The 24,131-nt window shown below is 48.1% G+C and overlaps 2 protein-coding genes across 3 annotated transcripts in view; one reads left to right on the forward strand and one right to left on the reverse strand.

The window, feature by feature from the left end:
* Nucleotides 1-14,517, forward strand: part of LOC121588464 (mannosyl-oligosaccharide alpha-1,2-mannosidase IA-like) — a 28,932-nt gene extending 14,415 nt beyond the window's left edge. The window contains 6 exon segments of the mRNA XM_041906443.1: nt 10,081-10,479; nt 13,218-13,244; nt 13,246-13,657; nt 13,729-14,012; nt 14,088-14,204; nt 14,284-14,517. Of these exon segments, the coding sequence (XP_041762377.1) occupies nt 10,081-10,479; nt 13,218-13,244; nt 13,246-13,657; nt 13,729-14,012; nt 14,088-14,204; nt 14,284-14,418 (1,374 nt within the window). The 3' untranslated portion in view covers nt 14,419-14,517.
* A 3,278-nt stretch (nt 14,518-17,795) lies between these two features.
* Nucleotides 17,796-23,103, reverse strand: LOC121593661 (nucleolar and coiled-body phosphoprotein 1-like). Of its 2 annotated transcripts, XM_041916239.1 has the most exons (4): nt 22,819-23,103; nt 22,557-22,721; nt 21,054-22,491; nt 17,796-18,700 (listed from the first exon to the last, which is right to left on the reverse strand). In XM_041916239.1, the coding sequence occupies exons 1-4, from the start codon at nt 22,871-22,873 to the stop codon at nt 18,013-18,015; spliced, it is 2,346 nt and encodes a 781-aa protein (XP_041772173.1). In that variant the 5' UTR covers nt 22,874-23,103; the 3' UTR covers nt 17,796-18,012. The 2 variants fall into 2 exon arrangements, with proteins under 2 accessions (XP_041772173.1, XP_041772165.1); XM_041916231.1 differs by having other exon boundaries at nt 22,557-23,103.
* Between the last annotated feature and the right edge of the window lie 1,028 nt (nt 23,104-24,131).

Genomic DNA, 24,131 nt, shown 5'->3' on the forward strand with positions numbered 1-24,131 from the left:
TGGAGACCAAATAATTTTTGAGACGACCAAATAATTCCACCCTCAGAGTTGATCTTCCTTGGAGCAGCGAGTTGTGAGTGTTGATGTTAGTCGCAATATATCGGGGTAGTGCGCTCTACAGACATCTTATTGATATCTGGACATCTTGGGGAAGAATCTCATTTCGAGCGAGTCCTCCCTATACGTTGATATGGATAAATCCTACACAGCGAGTCTCGGTCGAATTTTAGAAAATAAAGGATGTACAATAAAAGTAGAGCGTTATTGCTGCAAGTCTAAAGTATTTCCGTTTTCCAGCATAAAGTCACTCGCTTGCGAAAATTTCGCCCAACGGCTTCAAGCGTTTCTTCTTGTCTCAATGCTACTGCGAAAAACGTATTAAATTCCTTATCTAAACAGTACCACTCAATGCGTCCAGAACGTGCCAAATCTATGAAATTCTTGATGGAATGGAGCTGAAAGCAACACGTCTAGCTCAAATCGTCCAAATGGTGGCACGTTTTACAACACCGATGTGTGACCGCCGCAATGTAACAACACCACCCCACGTAACGGCCATTTGTTTGGCGCTTGCCATACTATTAACACATTTGCAAAGCGTTTTTCTTAGCCGACTAAAGCAGAAGCACAACAAATGGCTAGACACCCTTTACCCCCCGTCAATTGCACGGGCAAGCAAGACATTTGTTTGGTGAGAATGGTTCGCTACGCACGCTTATTGAAACTGGCTGGAAGCTGTCGATGCTGCAGCGGGCGTGTGCCTCAGAAAAAGGTCAAACCCTTCTTTACTACCTAACGTGTTTCCTGTTGCTTTGTTGCTCGTTTCTTTCCGCTTTGCAATCTATGTTTAACCTTCAACGCCCGTAAAATTCGCATATTAAAATGCAACATTAACTAACCGGCAATGCCGGCAGTGCTCTGTACGCGCGTATCTTTGTACACATAGCAGGGCCAAGCTTTTGTTAGGCTTGTGTCGCCGGTAGCACACTGTTAAAACCCAAAACACTTTGAAATGGTAATCAGCTGATTTTTTTCTCCATTTAAAAAAGCCCTGCTTTTTCACACCTTCAGCCTTTGTTTTACAGCCCGTACCGCGATGAGGCCAAAAGTGTCAAGCTATAAAGGGAACGTAAATGTGATTTATGCTGCAAATTTGTTCGCCTTTGTCTCCAACATCTCAACGTCCACGAGTAAGAGTTTTTGCGTTCATTAAACCCATCAACAAAGGGAACCAACCCCCTTCGTGAAAGCTACTGCAGAAAGGCTCGTCGTCGAACGGTATTAAATTGTAGATTAAATTGTAAAACATTCAAATTAACGCCATCATCCATGTACTTAGGCTACCCGCAACACGCGCTCGTTTGCGCCCGGCGTGTAGGCAACCCGCGCTACAGAAACCGTTACCCCGACCGTGCAGCGTTGTGCAGTACACGGCGCGCGGACTTTGCTTGTGGGAGAAAGTTAGCCATTTCGATTAAATCCCCCCCCCCCCCTTCCTCCTCTCTTCCTGGAATGCGCCAAGCATTGTACGAGTCGAATGAGGTCGTCCAGTAGCGCGAAGAAGGCAGGAGGTGTTATGCGTTAGTGGGCTGCGCTAATCGGAGCGGCAGAAACACTACCCACCGGGCGTATATTTCCCGGTGGTTTTAGATGTGTCTTTGGTTCAGGGGAGGGATTGGAAAGAGGAACTACATGGATCCATGATTTTTCCTATGCTGTTGAGAGGAAGAAAAAAAAGACAAAAAATTGTCTTCAGTACCAAATTCCATTCGGCCTCACACACTCATTAACGAGCACGAGCGAGACAGAAACGCGTACATGAAACGCTTGTTAGTTCGTATACCTTACCGCACACTACAGAAAAAAGCATCTTTGGTCAAATAAAATCGAGCAAGCGATAGAGAAATAAAGAGAGAGAGAGAGAGAGGCCTACTTTCTCCGCAGAAAGTACCACCCTGCCCGCTGGACATAACGCGGAAAAAGCAACGATGCGGGTAAAATTGTGGCGATGGGAAAAGATAGGTAGGAATAAAAAAAACGGGGAGAAGGGGACACAACGTGGCCGTCTCGCCCTTTCGGGGACAGAGGCGATGCGTTGTGCCCTCGATTTGCATACTGAATGCAATTAAATTCGCGTTGCAATTATCGCCAGTTTCACGGGCGCAGGCAAAATCCACCGTGACAGCGTGCCTCTTGTTCCGGAAGTGTTAATTCGCTATGTTTGTTTGTTTTTTTTTTTGCTTCTTTTGCTCGGGAGCGAGAGAACAAACTGGACGTCTGGAGGTGGGACGGAAGTGATTGTACTGCGCTGCACTTTGTCGCTGTGACGATCGTTCGGAGTATGGCGTGGCACAAAGCCAGGAGAGAGAAGGGATGTCTACCGTAAGAGGAGCCTGTTCGGAAACGGTCAATAAATAGTGGGTGCTGCGTTAGGCAGCGTTTGGTCAGCCATCCAACAGGATATACGAATGAATCTCGGAAGGTTCATGATTCTCGAGATATTGAACTATCTCAGAATGTTTCTGTATCTCAGAGGATTTATTTATTTTTATCTTTTTCCTCGTTCTTCGGCCCTGTGCAGGCTGTCCAGAGTTATTTATAGTACCATGGCTAGTAAAATCCCTTCTACGGGGGGACGGTCTATACGAGGCTTGAACCCACGACGGGCATGTTGTTAAGGCTTGCTAGTTGGCGACCGTACCACGAGACCTTCTCAGAAAATGTTTGTACATAATGCGTAGATTTAGGCGTAGATCTCTATAGATCATAAATCTTTTAAGAATCATGATTTTCATGATGATCATCCGAGGTTCATGATTCTTCAGAAATTCACGAATCTTCAGAAATTCATGATTCTTCTAAAATTCACGATTCTTCAAAAATTCATGATGCTTCTAAAATTCATGTTTCTTTAGAAATTCATGATTCCTCAGAAATTCACGAAGCTTCAAAAATTCACGAATCTTTAGAAATTCATGATTCTTCTAAAATTCATGATTCTCCAGAAATTCATGATTCCGCAGAAATTCACGAAGCTTTAAAAATTCACGAATCTTCAGAAATTCATGATTCTTCAGAAATTCATCATTCTTCTAAATTTCATGTTTCTCAGAAATTCATGATTCTTCAGAAATTCACAAATCTTCAGAAATTCACAAATCTTCAGAAATTCACGATTCTTCGGAAATTCACGATTCTTCAGAAATTCATGATTCTCCAGAAATTCATGATTCTTCAAAAATTCTTGAATCTTCAGAAATTTATGAATCTTCAGAATGTCTTGAATTATCAGAGAGCCACTTATGAGACTTAAGCGCTACCGGCTGCGCTATCGAGGCTTTTTGAGAGAGTCATGAATTTATTGAGACTTATGAATCATCAGGAATTCATGATGCTTTAGTGCTTCATAAATCCTAATTTGAGATACAGGTACATTAATCCATTTCAAAGATTCTTTCGGACTCATAGCTCTGAATCAGAGTTGCAACAACTCTACACCAAACAGGACAGTTCTATCAGACAACAAACTACAGCCACCGTCTCGTTTGTTTGTCCTGCCTTAAGACGCCATTTGTTTGCCAGTGTAGATTGCGTAGCCCTCCCCGAAATGGGGCCAATCCCCGATCAGCCAGAACCAATATCGCACCGTGCCCTAGAATGCCAGTTCCTGCGTGGCCGGTAAACCCTAATGAGTAAAGATGTTTGCCCATCGTACGAGCATACACACAAACGCAAATGGTATTATAGGTACCGCCAAGCGGCGTAGAACAACCGGGGGACGGTCAGCATCGTACGATTCTGATTACGGGCACCGATTGTGGCGCGCCGCCCGGTAGTACGCCTGGAACTGGCGTTCCGGTGTTCGTGGTGTCGTCCTTATCGGCTGTTTGCCGCTCGGCCATATTGGTATTCGATTGTTGATTGCGCGAGCGCCTTCTTCGGGACAGTGTGAGCAGCGGCCAGAGGTCAAGAGGCAGTTTTTTTTGGGGAAATAGAGAGACGGGGAGTTGATATTGTTTTTTCGGTGACCTCACATTCGGTAGGGTGCGTAAGTTTTACAGACGGGAAATCAACATCGACCACTACCAGTATGTTAATCTCCAGACAAAGGTTAGGGCTTGCGGAAGGCTGCTCGATATGGAGCAACACCAAGATGTCTGCTGCTGCACCATCACAGCTACCCAAAAAAAAAAAAAGATGTTCAAATCATCTCTTCTTCTTGTCCGCCAATAAAAGCTGCATCATCACAATCTGCATTTACTGTTCACGCACGTGCAAACGTTGGTTGCCCCCAGATGGCCAGATGACCCGACCTTGTCGGTTTGTAGTCTCAGTCCGCGTGTGGTGGTGCAATACGGTGGCGCCCGCTCCGGCCAGGCTTGAGGCGCACTCACCCACAACCGTGCATTACATTAGCTGGTCGGGTTGGGTCGCGCGCAACAAACAAACCCCTTTGGCAAACTGCAATGAACCGTGGAGTGTGGCGGGGTGTGTATGTGGTGGTGTCTTAAGACGATCTCTCGGACCGGCCTGGGTGTTGCAGCAACGTCCACGTCCTTGACAGTATGTATGCATGCACGTGCCGCAGCAGGATGGGAAGCGTCTCAATCAATTTGAACGGGCGGTACACCGTTGACCTCACCAAGCAGCGACGCATGTTATGCATTCGAAGGATGGGTTTCTTCGTGATCTTTTGCCGACTGCCCCGATCGCGGCTAACCTTCTCACCCCGTACGGTGCTAATGACGAAGATCTTAGGTGCCGTAGTAGGTAGTGGTAGCAGTAGTAGTAGTGTCGACAAGGACCGCTGGAATCGGTGTTGGGCACGAATTGGTATCGATTCCGCAGCACAGCTTTTACGGTAGTACACCCGATGTACCGGCAGCGGGGGGGGGGGGGGTATTCTAGTGTCACTGTTGACCCTCTTTTACAATACAGAAGTGATGGAAAGCGTAAACATTGCCCGCACGCTGACCGACGAACCGTTGCGAGTCCAATGGGTGTGCAGAGCGTAAAGCAGTTTAGAGGCGCTGTCTGCACCTTTCCGCTATGATGGTGGGGTCGAGGTGGTGATCTCTCGCATAAACCTTCGCCGATACTACGTGCCGGAGGAACAGAGAGAGAGGGAGAGATAGAGCGCACTACCGGGCCGGTTGAAGGTCCCCCGATCGCACCAAGTCCACCAGAGAGTGACCAACACATTCAACACGATCAATCAAGCAACGGGCCCGAGCACCGAAAGAGAAGGAGAGAGAGAGAGCGCGCGCGCAATGCGTTCAAATTGCACCCTGGTGCACTATGGGTTTTGTGATGGCTTGTCCAACCAGATTCAAGTAAGCAATGATGGATCATTTCATAAGAATCACAACTGCATCTGAAGCTGTCAGACATTTTGTGGATTTTTATTTATTTCAATGACTTTGTTGGGATTTACAGAATTTACAAAATCAGAATCAAATGGGCAACAAAACGCTTTCAATAGCTCCACACTTACTTCGGCTGTCAAAAGTTGTTTATTTCTCTGCTTTGTTTGCATGAGCTAGTGCTCATAGCTTTTTGCACAGTAAAGCCCCCAGGCTTACAATAATTTTGTTTTATTGGATTAACAATACACCAAAATGCATAAAACCATTACTTTCAATCAAAAAAAATCCCAAATACGTGTTTGAATATGCAAAACGATACGCGTAATAGATCTTAGAATGGGAAAAACCGATGTTTGAATCCACATACTTATTGGTTTACTTTTTGCATATTTTGACTTCTAGACTATCTAGAGGCTTATTGCAAGGATGTCGAAATACTGTTGGTGCAGTGAAACAGTCACTTGTGACAGCTACTAAAAATCTAGAGCTACTGAAAATGGTTGAAAATGTTGACAATTGATTCTGACTTGTCAAACCCCACATTACGTTAAGGAAATCAGGTGGTAGCATATAGATCATTTTAACAATTTGCCATAAAGTCCCCGGGATTTAAACACTAAGAGACACTGATTCAGAGCCCATACCGATCCTGCGACAGATCCCGAAGGCATGCCGATCCTGGAATTTTACAGATCTCATACTGATGAAGGAACTTACTCCAATCCCATTCCAATTGAGCTTGACTCTATACCGGTTCTGAAATTACTCCCAAAGCCGTATCGGCCCTGGAATTGATCAGATTCCAGATCAGTCCTGAAACAGTTCCTGACCCCATTTTAGGACCTAATACTGCTCCCTTTTTAATTCGGGTCCAAAAATAGTACCTAAACATCAAAGGCGAAAGAGACTCTAAATGGTCCAAAACATCTTTCAACGTTTAACCAACATCAAAATTATCCCTAAAATAAGGTTATTTGTTGCAGTAACGTTGTTGTTGAAATGTTGTCACCAAATTTCCATATATCTGAACCTACAGTGGCGGCCACCTAAAGCAGGACACCTAAATTCTGAGGCTGAGGCTTCCTGGATCACTTTCTGAAAAGCTTTCCTTACACATCGTAGATGACATTAATCTGTTAAATTCTGACTGTAATTGGTATCATTCTTCTCCAAGCCTTACAAAACACCTAAAACTAAATCTGCGTTGCGTTTTCCATAACCAATGCGATGGCCATTTTAAGGATGTAAACAAAGCAAAAAGTATCCAAGCAGCCGATGGAAAATAACGCTGATCACTTATTACTAGAATTTTATTATACAGATATGATTCAAGTTATTAAATTTTTCCATTGGTAATTTTTGAAGTTCAAACATGTAAATGGATCAACGAATAAAGATGGTAATTATTAGCAATATAAATACAGAAGCGCAACTGTCCTACCATTTGCCCATAGTGCGAGAGCCACTTGATGGAGCTCGATCACTCGTCGCCTAGTAGCGAGCGGGCGAGCGAGAGAGAGAGCGCCGATGGGGCTAAGCCTACAGCCGCAAACCGTCCCGGCCAGTGTGTCAAACGACGCCGCCTGCACCAGTTAGTAGCGAGAAAGCCGCGAGCGGTCGGAGAAGACGTGCTTTCGTCTGTGTGTGCGTGTGTGTTGTAGTTGTGCGCGCCATACTCCCCCGGGCCTTAGTGGCGTGTGCGAAGGACGGCAGTGCGTGCGTGCGTGTCCCTGTGAGCCCTCCCAGCCAACGCTCCCTTTGTGGAAGGGGTCGGGTCAAAAAGGAGTTCTGTGTCTGGTCGCGCGCCTCGATCACACATCCGGCACACCGGCAAAAAGTTCCAACGATCTTAGAAGATCGTGTGGGGATTTCCCCGAATAAAAAAATCTTAGAAAAAATTTTCCCCAAATTTTCCCCTCCAAAAAAAAAAAACAACTTCAAACCGGTTGCGCGCCACCAAACCGGTCCCCGGGGAGCGCAGAGCTGGACCTGAACATCTGGAGGAGATCGTGCCCCGTGTGTTTTGGTTTGCTGTTGTTTCCATCCCGGCACGGGCCCTAATCAGTTGCTAAGCGCGCGTGATCGCGGATGCGAAGGCCGGTGCGTGTCTACCGGTGACCACCGGTTCCGCCCATAGCAGCAGCAACCACGTGCCGGGAAGCTGACCCAGTGCGCTCTTCGACTTGCAGCAAACGGGGAGTCCTTGCCGCGTCGCACCAATCTAACTCACTCACTCACACCTTCCGTCCATCAACCTGCGGTGGCAGCCAAGACGCCGACTGCCCAAGAGTGCGCTTTTTTCTGTTAGTGCTGTGCGCGATAGTGAAACAGAAGGTCGTCACCCCGAGATGACGGTGGCAGCAACGGTCCGATAGGGCAGCAGTTACCGTCGGTGTGTGCTACAGCGGGTCTGTGTGTGTGTGTGTGGCGAGCCTTTCCCTCCTGCTGTGGAGCCTTGTGCACTTCCTTCCGAGGGGATCATCACCGCGAGTGGGATTTAGCTCTGTCCGTTCGTTGCTTGCACTTTCTCTCTCACACACTCGCTCTGTCTCGGCAAGCGTCCTCCAGAACCTGCGTCCTATAACCGCTCTAGAATGAGTGTCGTTGCTACGGCTATGTTTCTGGTGGCAATGACCGGCGTGACGCTGGTGGTGCGTCAGCAGCGCGATCTGGCGGACCCGCTGCAGCCGGCTGTGCCGGTCCCGCACCACCGGTACCAGGAGCGCTTCCTCAGTTACGACGATCACGTCCGGTTCGGTGGGCTCGGCGGCAGCAGCCCACCCGACCTGGACCCGAACGGGCAGCAGCAGCAGCACTACTATCACTACACGCACAGCAAGCGGCAGGCGGCGCAGGAGGAAGGACCGGCCCCGTCGGCCGCCGACATCGAGGAGGCCCGAATACGGCGCTCCCTCTACGACAGCAGCTCGTACGTGCCGCGGTACATCAACGCCACCGGCTGGCTGCGGATCGAGGAGAGCAGCCCCGCCGCCGCCAACCCCGTCGGCAGCTCGATCGATCACGAGAAGCGCGACTACGTGCGACAGGTCGGTTTACCCAGCAACAGGTTCGCGCCGCACATCCGTTCAGTTTCGCTTACGAGGCGAGTTCGAACTCCGTTGCGCTTTTATTTGTTGTTGTTGTTGCATCGAAGGCCTTCCAGGTCAAGCACTACTTACGCCAAGGCGCGCACAGTGCGATATCAGCTGTCAGCAGATTTTGTTTTTTTTTTTTTTTTTTTTTTTTTTTTTTTTTTTTTGGCAGCAGCGGTGCCTTCTGTTTGCGCTCACCAAAGCGTTGCCCCTATCCCCCCAATGGGACACGACCTCGACGCCACGTACGAGGAGTGGCCTGTGTGCCTTTCGAACCGAGCCTCTGTGTGTGTGCGGGGTTTGTCGCGATTCGATTGGCGATGCAAGACGCCACGCCACGTTTGCCAAGGCTGTTTGTTTCACTTTACCGTACGGGTTTCGGTGACCGTGAAACGATACCACCACATTCGGTGACATTGCTATTGAACTCTCATCTCAAAAGTTTGGAAAATGAGGGCCAGGGAAAGGGCAGCATCCTCAGCATGATCTGTGTGGTCGATGGCCCCTGAAGGCCAGCTACTCCTGCCACGGGGGGAGGAGGGGAGCTAAGTTAATATGCATATTTGCATTCGCCCGCGAACGTTGAACCAAACGCGGTCCGGCTCTCGGTCGGCATACTGTTTAGACTTCCGGGTTTGGTGGAACGGTTAAGCGGCAGTTTTTTTTTTTTTTTTTGTTGCTCTGTTGATATGAGCGGTTAATTTTGGCCCCATATGCACGCCGCGGGCAGAAGCAAACGAACCGAAAGATGAAAGGACGACCAGGCGCGATGGTCAATGGGCAGGCTTTGCTGAGTGTGTTTGTTTGGCGCTGTGTGCTTCATATCGGCTGGCTTCCAATGAATGGTAGAGAGGCGAAGGTTGCATCAAATAAGCAACTCAGCAGTGCTGTGACGCACTGCTGGGGAGTATGGCCTCAATGTGAAGCATTCGCTGAAACTCACCATAAAACAAAATAAAAGTCATCCAGCAGCGATTGCAAAATAAAATGGGCTAATTTTGCTACCGTTCTGTGGTTGGCCTAATAGTCTAATCGAGCAGACGCGCTGGAAAGCTCCGCTTGACAAGTTCGGGCGTGATTTCGATTCCCATCATGGAGCAAAACCATATTAGCTTTAAATCTTTTCCGATTAGTTTTCTGAACTGGGCCATCAAAAAGAAGAAGAAAAAGAAGAAAAAATGAACATTATTGTTGCTAAGAACCCACGGGTAGCTATAAAATTGATTTACTACAGGCCCGTTTTGCTTGAAAAAACAATTTAAAGAGAACGTTTAAAGGCTCCCAGTAATAAGTGCTTTGTTTCGATGTAGAAATCGCTTTCAATGAAAATCAACTCTCACAAACACACAAACTCTTGCTCAATAGTGTGCCATACAGACCCTCAATCAGGGTGTGTGTGAGAGAGAGAGCTAGACCTTTTATTAAGCAATCGCCCTCCCAACATTAACCAACCAAACAGAAAATGTGTCAAATGCTCTAGCTAGACGGTCGCGCACAGCCAGTGTGTGGTGTAGCGGCGCGTGTTGCCTTCGATTTAACCACGCACTCTTTGGGTTCTGCTTCGTGTGTACTAACAAATTTCCTCTTCTTTCCACCACCGCTTTCCCCCCTTTTCTTCACAGATGATGGTGCACGCCTGGAGCAACTACAAGCTGTACGCGTGGGGCAAGAACGAGCTGCGGCCGCTGTCGAAGCGCGGCCACAGCAACAGCATCTTCGGGTCGTTCGATCTCGGCGCGACGATCGTGGACGGGCTGGACACGCTCTACCTGATGGGCCTGCACAAGGAGTTCGACGAGGGGCGGGAGTGGGTCGAGCGCAAGTTCACCCTCGACAACGTGGACGCGGAGCTGTCCGTGTTCGAGACGAACATACGGTTCATCGGGGGCTTCCTCACCTGCTACGCCTTCACCGGCGACCGGATGTTCCTGGAGAAGGCGCGCTACGTCGCGGACAAGCTGCTGCCCGCCTTCCAGACCCCGACCGGCATCCCGTACGCGCTGGTTAACGTGCACAATGGGGTAAGTGTTCGTCGCGGATAGGGGGGTATATATATATATCAGTGGGTTGGGAGGATTCCTTCGCTGTCTTCCTATAGCTATTGCGCCCCGTTATGGAATTAGTAGCACTGTAGCGAGTCTCTAGTCTAGCAACGCACGGGGCGATAGTGTTGAAACTGCTGGTCGTGCTAGTAGTTAGCAGTATTTCTTCATTTGAGACACACCACCACCACTACCAATGTTTTAGTTCGAATTCGTAACCTGACCGAGTGTGCTGGACTTTTGATGGGTAAAGTTGGCAAAAATCCTTAGGCGACTCCGGATCCGACTCCGACAATTTCTGAATCAACACCGGAAGATAGGCACCGGCATCTGTCAGAGTCCTCTGGAGGCGTACGGAGTCGTTCGAAGTTGTTCAGAGTCGCCCGGATCCGGAGTCGCTCGGAGTCGGGGTCATCCAGAGTTGGACGGAGTCGGTCTTCGAAACAAAGGCCTGTATACGATGTGTATGCATAAAGTGAAAGACAAAAAAAAAAACACAACGAAATAAAATGCCTGATCACAAGCACATTGCACCGGACGGCTCTAGTTATCTCCAACCGACTTCGATTTTGATCGACTTCGGATGACTGCGGACGACTCCGACTCCGAACGATTCCGGGAGACACCGAACGGTTCCAGTTATCTCCAACCGATTTAGATGTTGATCGACACCGGATGACACCAAAAGACTCCGACTGCGGACGAGTCCGACTCCGAACGACTCCGGGAGACTCCGGAAAAGTACGACTCTGCTCGACTCTGGAGGACTCAGAATGACTTCAGACAACTTCGGACGGCTTCGGACGACTTCAGACGACTCCGAATGACTCCAGACGATTCCGAAAAACTCCGAACGACTCCGGACGACTACGACTCCAATCGACTCTGGACGACTCAGAAAGGCTTCAAACTACTCCGTACGACTCCGGATGACTCCAGACGACTCCGAACGACTCTGGGCGACTTTGGGCAACTCAGGACGGCTCCGAACGACTATCACCCCGATCGACTCTGAAAGACTCCGAATAACTCCTGACGACTCCGTAGTCTCAAATATAGCCGGGATCGGATCGGTGTGCTCCACACAGCATATCACTATTCTGGACGATCTAGAAAGTCTGAGGATTCGTGTTGTGTACTGGAAGTTAGTTCCATCGCTGAGCAATCAAACCGGGCATCTACTAATAGACAGCTAGACTACCAAATTAAAACATACCACGCCGTACTTCATCCACCAAATTCTCTCTCTATGCTCTCCCAATAATTATGTTACCATCTCTGTACTAACTCCTATACCTACTGATCTACTTCTAAAACCCCCAAACTCACGGACACATTGCTCACCATCATCATCATTGTGCGCTTTTGATTAGATTCCTTTTTTTTGTTTTGTTGCGTGCATTGTTTTCGTAGTCGTATACAATTTTCTCCCATCTGCGCCCATTCCACGTCGGCACACACCGGCAGACTCCGTTTGGCCGATGTTGCGTGGGTGAAAACCAAAACAAAAAGCACTATCAACAGCTCGCCCTCTAGCGGATATGGTCCGTACCGATAACTATTTTTTTCCCTTCTCTCCTTTCCATCTCCGTCCAATTCGCGTTCGGTTCGGATTTTGCGGAACACGGAAACATGCGTGATAAACTGTCAACCCACTAACACCATCCTTATTCCCCGACACTACCGTGACACTACTGATAATTAAACAAATGCTACACACACACACATACACACGCCAACATGAATTACGCTCTCTCTCTCTGTCTGTCTACTGTGGCGCCATCTCTGTACGAACGAACACTGACGACGAATACTACTGCGACTACTACTACTGCTACTACACCCTGTATCGCGTGAACGTGCGCCTCTTCGATGTCAACTGCTTCCTGCCTGTGTTGTAATTGCCTGTGTGTTTGTGTGTTTCATTTTGTGCGTATACGTGTATGATTGCCAACACTATTCTTGGACTGTTGTTTTTGTGTTTGTTTTGATTTAAATATAAAACGCCACTTGAAAACCTTTTCCCCATTGATATCTGTACTTCTGTCGTGTATGTGTGTATTTGGGTGGAGGGATCAAACAATACATCTAACAACAACAACAACAAATGTGTGAACCGTAACCCGTAATACATTCCCCCCCCCCCCCCCCGTTGTTAATGTCGCGAAAAGCCTCAAACCATGCTCGAACGCATACTAACGCACGTAGAGCTATTCTTTACCACCCTGTTCTATAAGGTTAGTAACGTTTTCCTCGTAGCCCGGACGGCCATCTTGGGCCATTCCGCCATTCATTTCGTTATTCTTTCCTCCTTCGCTCTCCCGCCCTCGCCAAGTAGTAGTGGTCTCCAATGTCACATCCCCCTCCCCCCAGTAGTAGTGGTAGTACAACAAGTGTAGTGTAATCCCGTGTAGTGTCCCTTGTCACCTCCATCCACCTTGAGTGCACACAAAATGGTCGCTCGACGCCGGGGTGTTGTTTTTTGTGTGCACTTTTGCAGCTATAATTGGCACACGAAAAGCAAAAAGAAGAAGAAGGAACGATTGTTGTAGTTTCTCATCTCCTCCAGAGTAGTCACGCACACTCGCCATTACACATTTGCTCCACCATATGCGCACGTTTGCAGCAAACGATATTCGTGGCCCATACGTCTTCCGCCAAACACTAATCTCTATTTTATTTATTTTCACACCCACCCACACACACACACGCAAAAGGTGAGCAAAAACTACGGCTGGGCAAGCGGGCGGCAGCAGCATCCTGTCCGAGTTCGGCACGCTGCACATGGAGTTCGCCTACCTGAGCGACATCACCGGCGACTCGGTGTACCGGGAGCGGGTCCAGACGATCCGGGCGGTGCTGAAGGACATCGAGAAGCCGAAGGGCCTGTACCCGAACTATCTCAACCCGAAGACGGGCAAGTGGGGCCAGCAGCACATGTCGCTCGGTGCGCTCGGCGACAGCTTCTACGAGTACCTGCTGAAGGCGTGGATCCAGTCCGGGCAGGAGGACTGGGAGGCGCGCGAAATGTACGACGACGCGATGCAGGCCATCATCAAGCACATGGTGCGGAACACCCCGTCCGGTCTGACGTACGTGTCCGACATGAAGTTCGACCGGCTCGAGCACAAGATGGACCATCTGGCGTGCTTTGCAGGTAAGCGACGAACCCCCCTCTAGAAGATGAGTTGCGCTGTTTTTAACACATCTTCTTTTTTTTTGTTGCAGGTGGTCTGTTCGGGCTCGGCGGCACCTCGCTCAACAATCAGTATTCCCAGCAGTACATGGAGATCGGCGAGGGGCTGACCAACACGTGCCACGAGAGCTACATCCGCACGTACACCCGGCTCGGGCCGGAATCGTTCCGCTTCAACGATGGCGTCGAGGCGAAGGCACTGAAGGCGCAGGAGAAGTACTACATCCTGCGGCCGGAAACGTTCGAAAGCTACTTCATCATGTGGCGGCTGACGCACGACCAGAAGTACCGCGACTGGGGCTGGGATGCGGTGCAGGTAATGGGAGCGTGCTCTCTCTTTTTTTTTTTGCCAATATCCTTTCCATTATCAACTCGCATTACTCTGTTGCAGGCACTCGAGAAGCACTGCCGCACACCGACCGGCTACACCGGGCTGAAGAACGTCTACCTAACCGAGCCGGTGAAGGACGACGTGCAGCAGAGCTTCTTCCTCGCCGAAACGCTCAAGGTAGGGTCGCGGCCAACAATTGGCCACCAGCGATGCGCGTGCTCTAATCATTGTGCTAATTGCTTCTCCTTTCCAACAGTACCTCTATCTGCTGTTTTCCGACGACTCGCTGCTGCCGCTGGACGATTGGGTGTTCAACACGGAGGCGCACCCGCTGCCGGTCAAGGACCGGAATCCGCTGTACCGTCCGGCGGCCGGTTCCAGCTCACCGTAAAGCGGCGCGCCAAGCGCGGTCGATGGAGAGGGTCCAACAAAACAGTGACACACACACACTCGTACACACAAACAGAAGGAGAAGGAGAGTAGAGGAAAAAACCGCAAGATTTCTTATCCCTGTATCTCAGCTGAAAGGAGCCAGATAAGTTTGGGCGAAGAAGGGTGTTAATTTTGTTCGGCCACCGGGTGATACCTTATCTCTGTAGTGCGTGGCAGGACAGGGGGGGGGGGGGGGGGAAGACGGTAGTAGGTAGGAAAGCATACAAAACAAGCAATATGAAGCCCAGAAAAACAAAAACAAAAAAAAACACAAAAACACAATCACACGTTTAGTGTAGGGCCTGAGGTGGGGGTTGGGAACGGCGAGAGGGAAACGAAAAGCAAATTTCATTCTTTTACCGACAGTTTACGTGCCAATAGTATGTGTGTTTGTGTGCGTGTATGTGTGTGTAAAGGATAAACATAGGGAGAAAGTGTGGGCGGGAGTTGGGAAAAATGCGAGTGATAGGCGAGATATAGGTGGGGGCAATGAGGGCCCAGCAAACGATCGGACAAGGCAGTGCACCCATCGGGGTGTACCGATTAATCTTATTCCTCCTAACCAAAAACAAACAAACAAAAAACAACAAGAAAAATTAGGAAGAACATTTTAGCAAATATTCTAAGGGGGCGCGCGCCTCGTCGCGATAGGGTCCGGTAGATATTTTTTTTTTTTAATGACACTCCCATTTTGCTTTCTCTCCACCTTACCACGGTGCTGATATTACCCCCTCCCTTGTGCACCGCTCTCCCTCTTCCCGTTTTTGTGATGCGTTTCCCTCGAAGCAAAACAACGACTTACTAGCGTGGTGGGCTCAAAGGAGCAAACTCACACACACACACACACGCTTCCATCATCCTTCCCCCCGCAGCTGCAGCGGTTTGAAACCTGGGCTCCGTGGTGGGGTTTGGGGATGGCGCACGACACGTTCCGCTGGTGGTTCACCTTTTTGTGTGTAAGCCGGTCGTTGGATATGTAAACTATGCTCCCACTCTCTCTCTCTCTCTCTCTCTCTCTCTCTCTCACACACACACACACACACACACAATCACTGCACTTAGGTTTGGTAGGCGTCTATTTTTGTGCACATCTCTAGATCCCGCACCACCGTGCACGCAACAAACAAAGAAAAAGAAACAATAGAAGAAGAAAAGAAGAAGAAATGAAACAGTAGAAGAAGAAAAGAAAAGGAATAAGAAAAGAAAAAGAAGAACAAGAACAAGAAAAGAAAGAAGAAGACGTAATGAAAAGGAAGAAGAAGAAAAAGAAAAGAAAATGAAGAAGAAGTAAAGAAAAGGAAGAAGAATTTAAAAAAATGTAAAAGAAGAAGAAGAAGAAGAAAACGCACTCCCTTAACGAAATATTTGCGGGAGGGAAGTGGAGAGAGCGAAAGATAGAGAGAGAGAGAGAGAACCATCTCCCCATCCCGTAGTAGACGACAAACAGATAGCGAGAAGTACTAGCACCTCTCTAATACCAGAGCTAAACGCTATCACACACACACACGCGCAGAGGTAGGACTTAGTAGTACTAATAGTAGTTGTAGTAGTAGTAGTGACTTATAGTGATATGTATAGACAAGGGCCCGGCAGAACTCGGAGGAAAAATGGTCCACACTTTTAATTAAATCGCTTACTGCTCGCGACGCTCGTGGGTGTCCTTCCCGGTACCGGAACGATACAATCGCGCGCGTGTGTGTGTGTGTGTGTGTGCTGGTGTGAAAGGGTACAGGATCATGGTTGCTGTCACACAACCATACCTGTACCAAGAAGGAAAACAACCTAACCCCCCCCCCCCCCCCAGGGACACAGATACCCACACACATACAGAGCGAAAAGAACAATTTTGAACAACAAAAAAAACACATTGAAATGCAAAAGGAATGAAAAAAAAACGAGATAGGGACTGTGTGCGTGTGTGGGTCTTTTGTTTAATTGTTTGTTTTGATGCTTTCGTTTTCTTTTTATATAATTATTTATGTAGAACCTAAGCGAAACGTTTTCTTCTTCCCGCCACTCAGCTCTTGTGTTCGGGGTCGTTGTCGTCATTGTTGTTGTTGTTGTTATAGTTGTTGTGCGCCACTTTAACAACGGAAACAGGCACCCGAAAAGGGGGGTGGGGGGTGGGGGGTGAGGATAGTCACACGGATGCCGACGGTGGTGAGCAGCGCGAGCGGCCAGCGGGCGGGGCATACCTTACACCTTTTGTTGTACATAGCATATATATATCTTCTGCGATAGTGTGTGTGTGTGTGTGTGTGTATGGATGTGGTAAGTGAGCCACAAAGGTAAAACAAAACCCTTCTTAACGCCCTATTTCCTTCCTCCCGGTTTTCCCAAGCTCGATTTTCGACGTTGTCGTCGTTCTCGTGTGCAGTCGTCGCAATCTGTTGGAAAAATAGCTTGCTAAGGCTAGAAATGTTTCCCTTTTTTTTGTTATAAAAGCAAAACACGTTTCGTCTGTTGGCCATTTCGGCAGGCCAAAAAAAACACATTCAAACACACTCACACACAAACACATTGATCGCGAAGAGGAGCACTTCGTAGGTATGGAATATTATGGGGTGCGTTAAGGCAAATGCAGCGCGCGGGCGGATAGGGGGGGGGGGGAACAAGAAGAAAAATTTACTAGAAATGATTTACCCTGTTTAGATGTAATAGAAATATCTTATATTTAAAACAAATATATACATACCTTAGGCTATATCGTGCATTATTATAACTCTTCTATATTATATATCTTAAACGTAATAAAAAAAAATTAAATCATAATTGCAAAAAAATTAAACAAAAAAAAGGATATAGGATAGTTCGAAAAGCACTGTTGGCACACTTCCAAACACACCCATACACACACACACACAGGTTCGTTTTTAGTAATTATCGTAATAGTGGTGTAGTAGTAACACAATGAGGGACTTTAAACAAATTTGAACATTAAAGCGGACAACAGCAACAACGGAAGCAGCGGCAATGGTTGTTCCGACACACAGACACACACCCACACACACACACACACACACCACAGCGCAGCGAAAAGGAGCGAAGGGTAATTTGTGGGGGAAGTGCCGCCGCAAGTAAGCTCACAGGAGGAGGAGGAGGAAAGTTAATATTATTAAAATATAGAGCACGACAGGGGGAGGTGGGGGAGTCCAAAAACCAACCAAACGATGCTACGGCGAAGAGAAGGGGTAGAAAATATACAAGAATGTGGTGGACAGGGCAGGGCGCGAATAGGGATAGAGAGAGAGGGAGGGAGGGAAGCGAAAGAAAAAAAAAACAAATAAATCTGCGAAATAAACAACAATAACAAAAAAACACAAAAATGCATTTGTTTGTTTCATTTCTTGTCTTTTTTTTTGCACATTTTTTTTCGTTTTTGGTTTTCTTCGATCGAAGATACAAGAACAGGACAGGTAGTAAGAGACAACAAAAGCACTAATAAATAGTAGCTCCCAGCCGAACGAAAGGAGATCGCAAAACCCTTGCGATTGCACACACCAAGGCTGATTAGTGGCACGGGGAACGGGGTACGGGAAGCGAGACGGGCGGGTCAGTCGTCCCCGTGCAGCTGCGCCAGCACCGCGTATATGGCCGCCTCACCCACCTCCACCTCCTCCGCTGGGCCGGTGGGAGTATCCTGCTCCTCCTCCTCCTCCTTCTTCTTTTCCTCCCGCACCTTCTCCTTCTCCTCCTCCTTCTTGGCCGCTACCAGCGGGGTTGGTGCGGGCTGCTTGGTGGCTGGCGTGGCCGACGCTTCTTCCAACGGTGCGGTCGCAATGACGTCACCGGGCGGCGGCGGCAGCGGCGGTACATTCTCCACATTCGCCGGCGACGGTGGTTTCAGTGGTGCGGCGGGGGATTTCGCCTTCTCCTTGCCGAGCGGCGCCACCATCGCGTTCTCGTTGCTGCGGCGGGCGGCGGCGGCGGCACAGGCCCGCACCGGCCGCCGATTGCTGCCGGCCGTCGCCTCCGCCAGCGGGGCCGGCGGTTTCGGCTGGACGGCTGGCGGTGCCGCCGGCTGCTTTTTCGCCTTCAGCTGCTGCTGGCGGGCGGTACCGAGCCGCGGCGTGACCGGCGGCAGTATCTCGCTGGGCTGCTGCTTGGCACGCTTCAGCGGTGTGCTGGCCGGGCTGGTCGAGGGCGTTCGGTTGCGGATGGTGCGCTTGACGGTGGCGGTGCGCGGCGACCGGCCCACGACCATGTTGATCCGGCACTGGAGCGGTGTGCTGTACGTATTGCTGGAATGGCGAGAAGGGAACACAAAAGTTAGTCCACGATAGGGTTGGGTAAATCCGATTCAGATTCATGAATGTGAATCATGCATTGAAATGATTCAATGGATCTTAATCTCGGTTGATAAGATTCATGAATCTCATAGATTCGTGAATCTACAAAGATTCGTGAATCTCAAAAGAACAAACAAATCTCATGGGATTTATTAATCTTCAAACATGTATAGAGCTTGAGTTTCCTTTTATTCTTCTTCTTGGCGTAACAACTTTGGCATGCCAACTAGTGGCGGGTAAAGCTATTTTTGCCAATTAGGTGCCGGATCAATCCGACTCATCGACTCCGAATCCGGCTCAGTTCGGATCTGTCCGGATGGGTCTTGGACCGTCCGAATGAGTCCTATCAAGTCCGGCCGAGCAGTTTCGGTTGGCGGTACAAAACCAGTAAGGCTATTTAAATTTTGCTGAATTTATGGGAAGCGTACGCGAATTACTAGGAAAAATGGTGCCTTAATCTGACGGAAAAGGTAAATATTATTGCAAGAAAGAAATATTTTAAACAGAAAAAATGGTTATACTGTATCGTATTTGATGCCTTAATTGAAAGTGAACGAATTGATTTTGGGATTTAGCAATTGCAACGTCAACCTAGTTAAGACTCATCCAGATTGATCCGAACTGATGCGGATTGATCCGGACTGATCCGGAGTTGAATTCGGTTATGATCCGGAGTCGGAATCATATTTTGCGCACCGGAGTCGGAGTTGATCCATGACTCTGCTCCGGATTACCCATCACTAATGCCCACCTATACAGGCTTTCGAGACGGGCATATTGAATATTTTGAAAATCATACCTCTCTGAAGATTCATGAATCCCTGTAGATACTTGAATTTTAATGGATTCATGAAACTTTCGAGATTCGAGATGAATTTTTTGAGATTCGTCAATCCTTCAAGATGAATCTTTGAAGATGGATTTTAAAGAAATGAATCCTTGGAGATGAATCTTCAGAAATGAAACCTTGGAGATGAATTTTTAGAAATGAATCTTAAGAAATCCTTGGAGATAAATCTTTAGAGATGAATCCTTGAAAATGAATCTTTTAAGATGAATCTTAAGAAATGAATCCTAGGAGATGAATCTTTAAAGGCGAATCTTAAGAAATGAATCTTTGGAAATGAATCTTTAAAGATGAATCCTACGTGATCAACCTTTAGAAATGGATCCTTGGAGATGAATCTTTTAAGACAAATCTTAAAAAATGAATCCTTGGAGATAAATCTTTAGAGATGAATCCTTGCAGATGAATCTTAATAAATGAATCATTGGAGATGACTCTTTAGAGATAAATCCTTGAAGATGAATCTTTAAAAATGAATCTTAAGAAAATTTCCTTGGAATTGAATCTTTAAAAACGAATCTTAAGAAATGAATCCTTGAAGATGAATCTTTAGAGATGAATCCTTGGAGATGAATCTTTAAAAATGAATCTTAAGAAATGAATCCTTGGAGATGAATCTTTAAAAATGAATCTTAAGAAATTAATTCTTGGAGATGAATCTTTAAAGATGAATCCTTCGAGATGATTCTTTTAAGATGGATTTTAAAGAAATGAATCCTTGGAGATGAATCTTCAGAAATGAAACCTTGGAGATGAATTTTTAGAAATGAATCCTTGGAAATGAATCTTATGAAATCCTTGGAGATAAATCTTTAGAGATGAATTATTGAATATGAATCTTCAAAGATGAATTTTAAGAAATGAATCCTTGGAGATGAATCTTTAAAGGCGAATCTTAAGAAATGAATCCTTGGAAATGAATCCTTGGAAATGAATCTTTAGAAATGAATCGTTCGAGATCAACCATTAGAAATGAATCCTTGGAGATGAATCTTTTAAGACAAATCTTAAGAAATGAATCCTTGGAGATAAATCTTTAGAGATGAATCCTTGCAGATGAATCTTAATAAATGAATCATTGGAGATGACTCTTTAGAGATAAATCCTTGAAGATGAATCTTTAAAAATGAATCTTAAGAAAATTTCCTTGGAATTGAATCTTTAAAAACGGATCTTAAGAAATGAATCCTTGAAGATGAATCTTTAGAGATGAATCCTTGGAGATGAATCTTTAAAAATGAATCTTAAGAAATGAATCCTTGGAGATGTATCTTTAAAAACAAATCTTAAGAAATTAATTCTTGGAGATGAATCTTTATAGATGAAACCTTGGAGATGAATCTTTAAAAATGAATCTTAAGAAATGAATCGTTGGAAATGAATATTTAAAAACGAATCTTAAGAAATGAATCCTTGGAGATGAATCTTAATAAATGAATCCTTTGAGATGTTACTTACCTTTGTGACGTCGACTCTGCTTTGGTCTGCTTCTCTTTCGTCTTGCCGCGCTGCTTCTGCTGCTGCCCCTGCTGGCGCCGGTACCGCTTGACGTTTTGTACCATCTCCCGCACATCCGCTTCCTCGTCGTCGTCCGAGGAGGCGAACTCGGACGAATCGCTGTCGAGATGGGCGGCAGCGGCGGCAGATGCAGATGCCGGTGCCGGCGCCACCTTCACCGCCACCGCTTTCCCCGCCCGGTCGGGCGTGACCGGCGCCTGCTTCATGCGCACCGTGCACTTCTTCGCGATGGTGCGTGGCGATTTCGTCCTGATGGCGGTGATGGCGGTGACGGCGCCGACGCCCGGTAGCGTTTTCTTGGCGCTCTTGGTCGGCTTGCGCTTGCCGGCATGTTTCGGGTCCGACTGTTCGCGCCTTTGCTTGTCGTCCAGCACGAGCGCGATCCGCTTGCGCACCTCCTCCTGGTGGATCGCTTCGCGCACGTGCTGGTCAAAGTTGGACCGGTTGATCGAGCGGATGCGGTTCCATTCCTCCAGCGCGCCCGGGTCAACCTTGCGCTTCTGGGCGGACGGTTGCGCCGGTGCTGCAGATGCGAGCGTGGGTTGGGCCGGGTCGGCTGTTGGCGTTGGCTCTGGTGGTTGCTGAGCCGGCTGCACTTCCATCCCAGCGTACTCGACCACCTGTTGCTGTTCGATCGCTCCCATCTCGGCGTACGCTTGGGCCAGTGGGTTCGAATCCAGCGGTGGCGCGGCCGCCAGCACCAGTCGGCTGGCGTTTGCATCGGGCTCGTCGGTAAGCACCGGCAGACTGTGCAGCGTGGCCGGTGTGCTCGCCGAGCCGACCATCTCCGTGCGGATCTCAACGTGCTGGCCGACCGTGACGTCGTCCTGCTGGTAGGTCAGCGTCATGGGCGGGCGGCAGCTCTCCACCACACTGCCGTCGTTATCGTTCACCACGTACAGCACCATCGGCTGGCCGTGCGCGTTCTGCCCGACGACGCTTGGCAGGTGTGCCGCCACTTCGCGCTGGCTGCCATCCGCGACCTGGTAAACAAAGTGCTCCTCGTGCAGCTGGGTGGCCGGCAGCTGCACGGTACCGGCCAACCGGTGCGGTTCGGCAAACTGGTAAATGATGGGATCGTTCTGCAGCTGTGCCACCGGCTTGCCGGTCGCGTCCTGCACCACGAAGCTGTCCAGCCGATTGTGGCGTGTCTCCGGCTCCGCGCCCGCCGCCTCGTTCGGTTGAATGTATGTGTTGGCATCGGCCGGTTCGGTATTGCTCACCGTAATAAGGCATTCCGGCTGTGTCTGTGGTGGTGGCTGCTGCTCAGCGTAAACTTTCGAGCGAAAATATTCCACCACATGCTGGACCTTCTCCCAGGTGGTATTTTCGTGCGGCAGGCTTACCTCCCGGTGGTGCTTCATGAGCAGCAGCTTCACTGGAACCACAAAGCGGCAAATTAAATTAAACGACCCCCATTGCGACCGCGATCGCGTCACTTACTGTTCCGGTGCAGGGCCACGTATTCGCGCACCACCTCCTGCAGGCTTCGCAGCGGTGCGGTCAGGTACATGCAGCCGCGCGGACACCGCCGTATGTGGGGCAGGAACGGGCTTGCCTTGGAAAACTCTTCCGCCACCTGCGCCAGGCGCTGTTCGATCAGGTAATCTGAGAGACGGGCGTGAAAGGGCAATAAAAACAAAACACACACGGTCCAGCAGCGAAAACCCTCCTTCGGAAATGCGCAGGGGCGACGGCTACTTACTGTACACCATGATCGCAACATCACACTCTTCCTTGTAATCCATCGTTAGGCCCATCTCGGCCCTTCACCAGAACGCTTGCTGTGACACCGAAAATGCCGGCTGCGAAAGCATTGGACTGCATGCGAACCACAGTAGCACGGTGGATTTATATCACCCGTATTTCACCGCTTCTCTCCTTTTTATTTTGTTACTCGCCCAGCAAGCTACCGAGTCCGTGCCTTTGAGCGGCCTGAGCAACTGCACAAGCCCGTGGTCCGTCGAAATTGTTGTTATTGTGCGCCGTTTCAAACGGTCAAACGTCTGTCGGTATGCGTTGACAGCTCGCGGCTACACTCTGCTGACCAATTTGACGTGTGCGATTTGAATGCGCCGTTACGCGTACGGGTACAGTTTCAGTGCTTTTTTTATTTGAATGTAAAGGCCCTATCAAGGTGGAATATAGAGGAGGTGTCTTCTTAGTATTTGGCAGGTTGCTATTTTGCGATTCAGTCTGACAACAGCCGTCGATGTTTGTGTGTAAGCAGTAGCAGCAATATAACGAGCAAAATGCCGTTTTTTAAAGAGTGGTTGAACCCTAAACGACCACTAAACGGGTTTAGCAGACGGCAAACAACTGATGCATTCTAACCCCCTGTTTACACATGCCAATCGCCAGTACCCTACACGCAAATTTCCGTTAAATGCCTTTTAATCGCCTTGTAATCACCGGCGAATTGAAGGCGATCAGCAGTGCATTTAGCAGTAATAAAATGCCTTTGAAATATGTCAATGAAAAATTTTGCTTTTAATTTGAAATTTTAAATTGCAACTATCAAAAGAAAACCTTGCACAAAATTCAAATAGACACAGATCGAAAAAGCCTCGTGGGACAAAAATTAGCTCAATTTCGCAAACAGAGCTACTTGCCTCGATATTTCCGCTTCATCCGACACAATTAATGTATCCAGTTTTTTTAGGAGATTAATCCCAAACACAAACAAATAAATTTGAACACATTTTCACTTTTTTATGTTTAAAAAAACATGTAGGCTGGGGTAAAATGAGCTACTTTAATCTACGTGGAGAGAAATTTTGCATCGCATTTAATAAAAAACCATAAAAAAAGACCAATCGTGCGAGTCGTTGTCGCTCTATGTCTATTTTAATGGTTAGATCTTAATCTCGTCATACACCTCAACAATAATCAGGATTTTTCCCCTATCTCGCGCCTATACCCTGTTTCAGTTGGGAACACAAAATAAACACGCTGAGACACTGCTGCTGCATGGGCACCGACAAACCGCTGCGTCAATCCGTTTGACATGTCAAGCTC

Source organism: Anopheles merus, chromosome X (genome assembly GCF_017562075.2).
Source record: "Anopheles merus strain MAF chromosome X, AmerM5.1, whole genome shotgun sequence".
Taxonomy (NCBI): domain Eukaryota; kingdom Metazoa; phylum Arthropoda; class Insecta; order Diptera; family Culicidae; genus Anopheles; species Anopheles merus.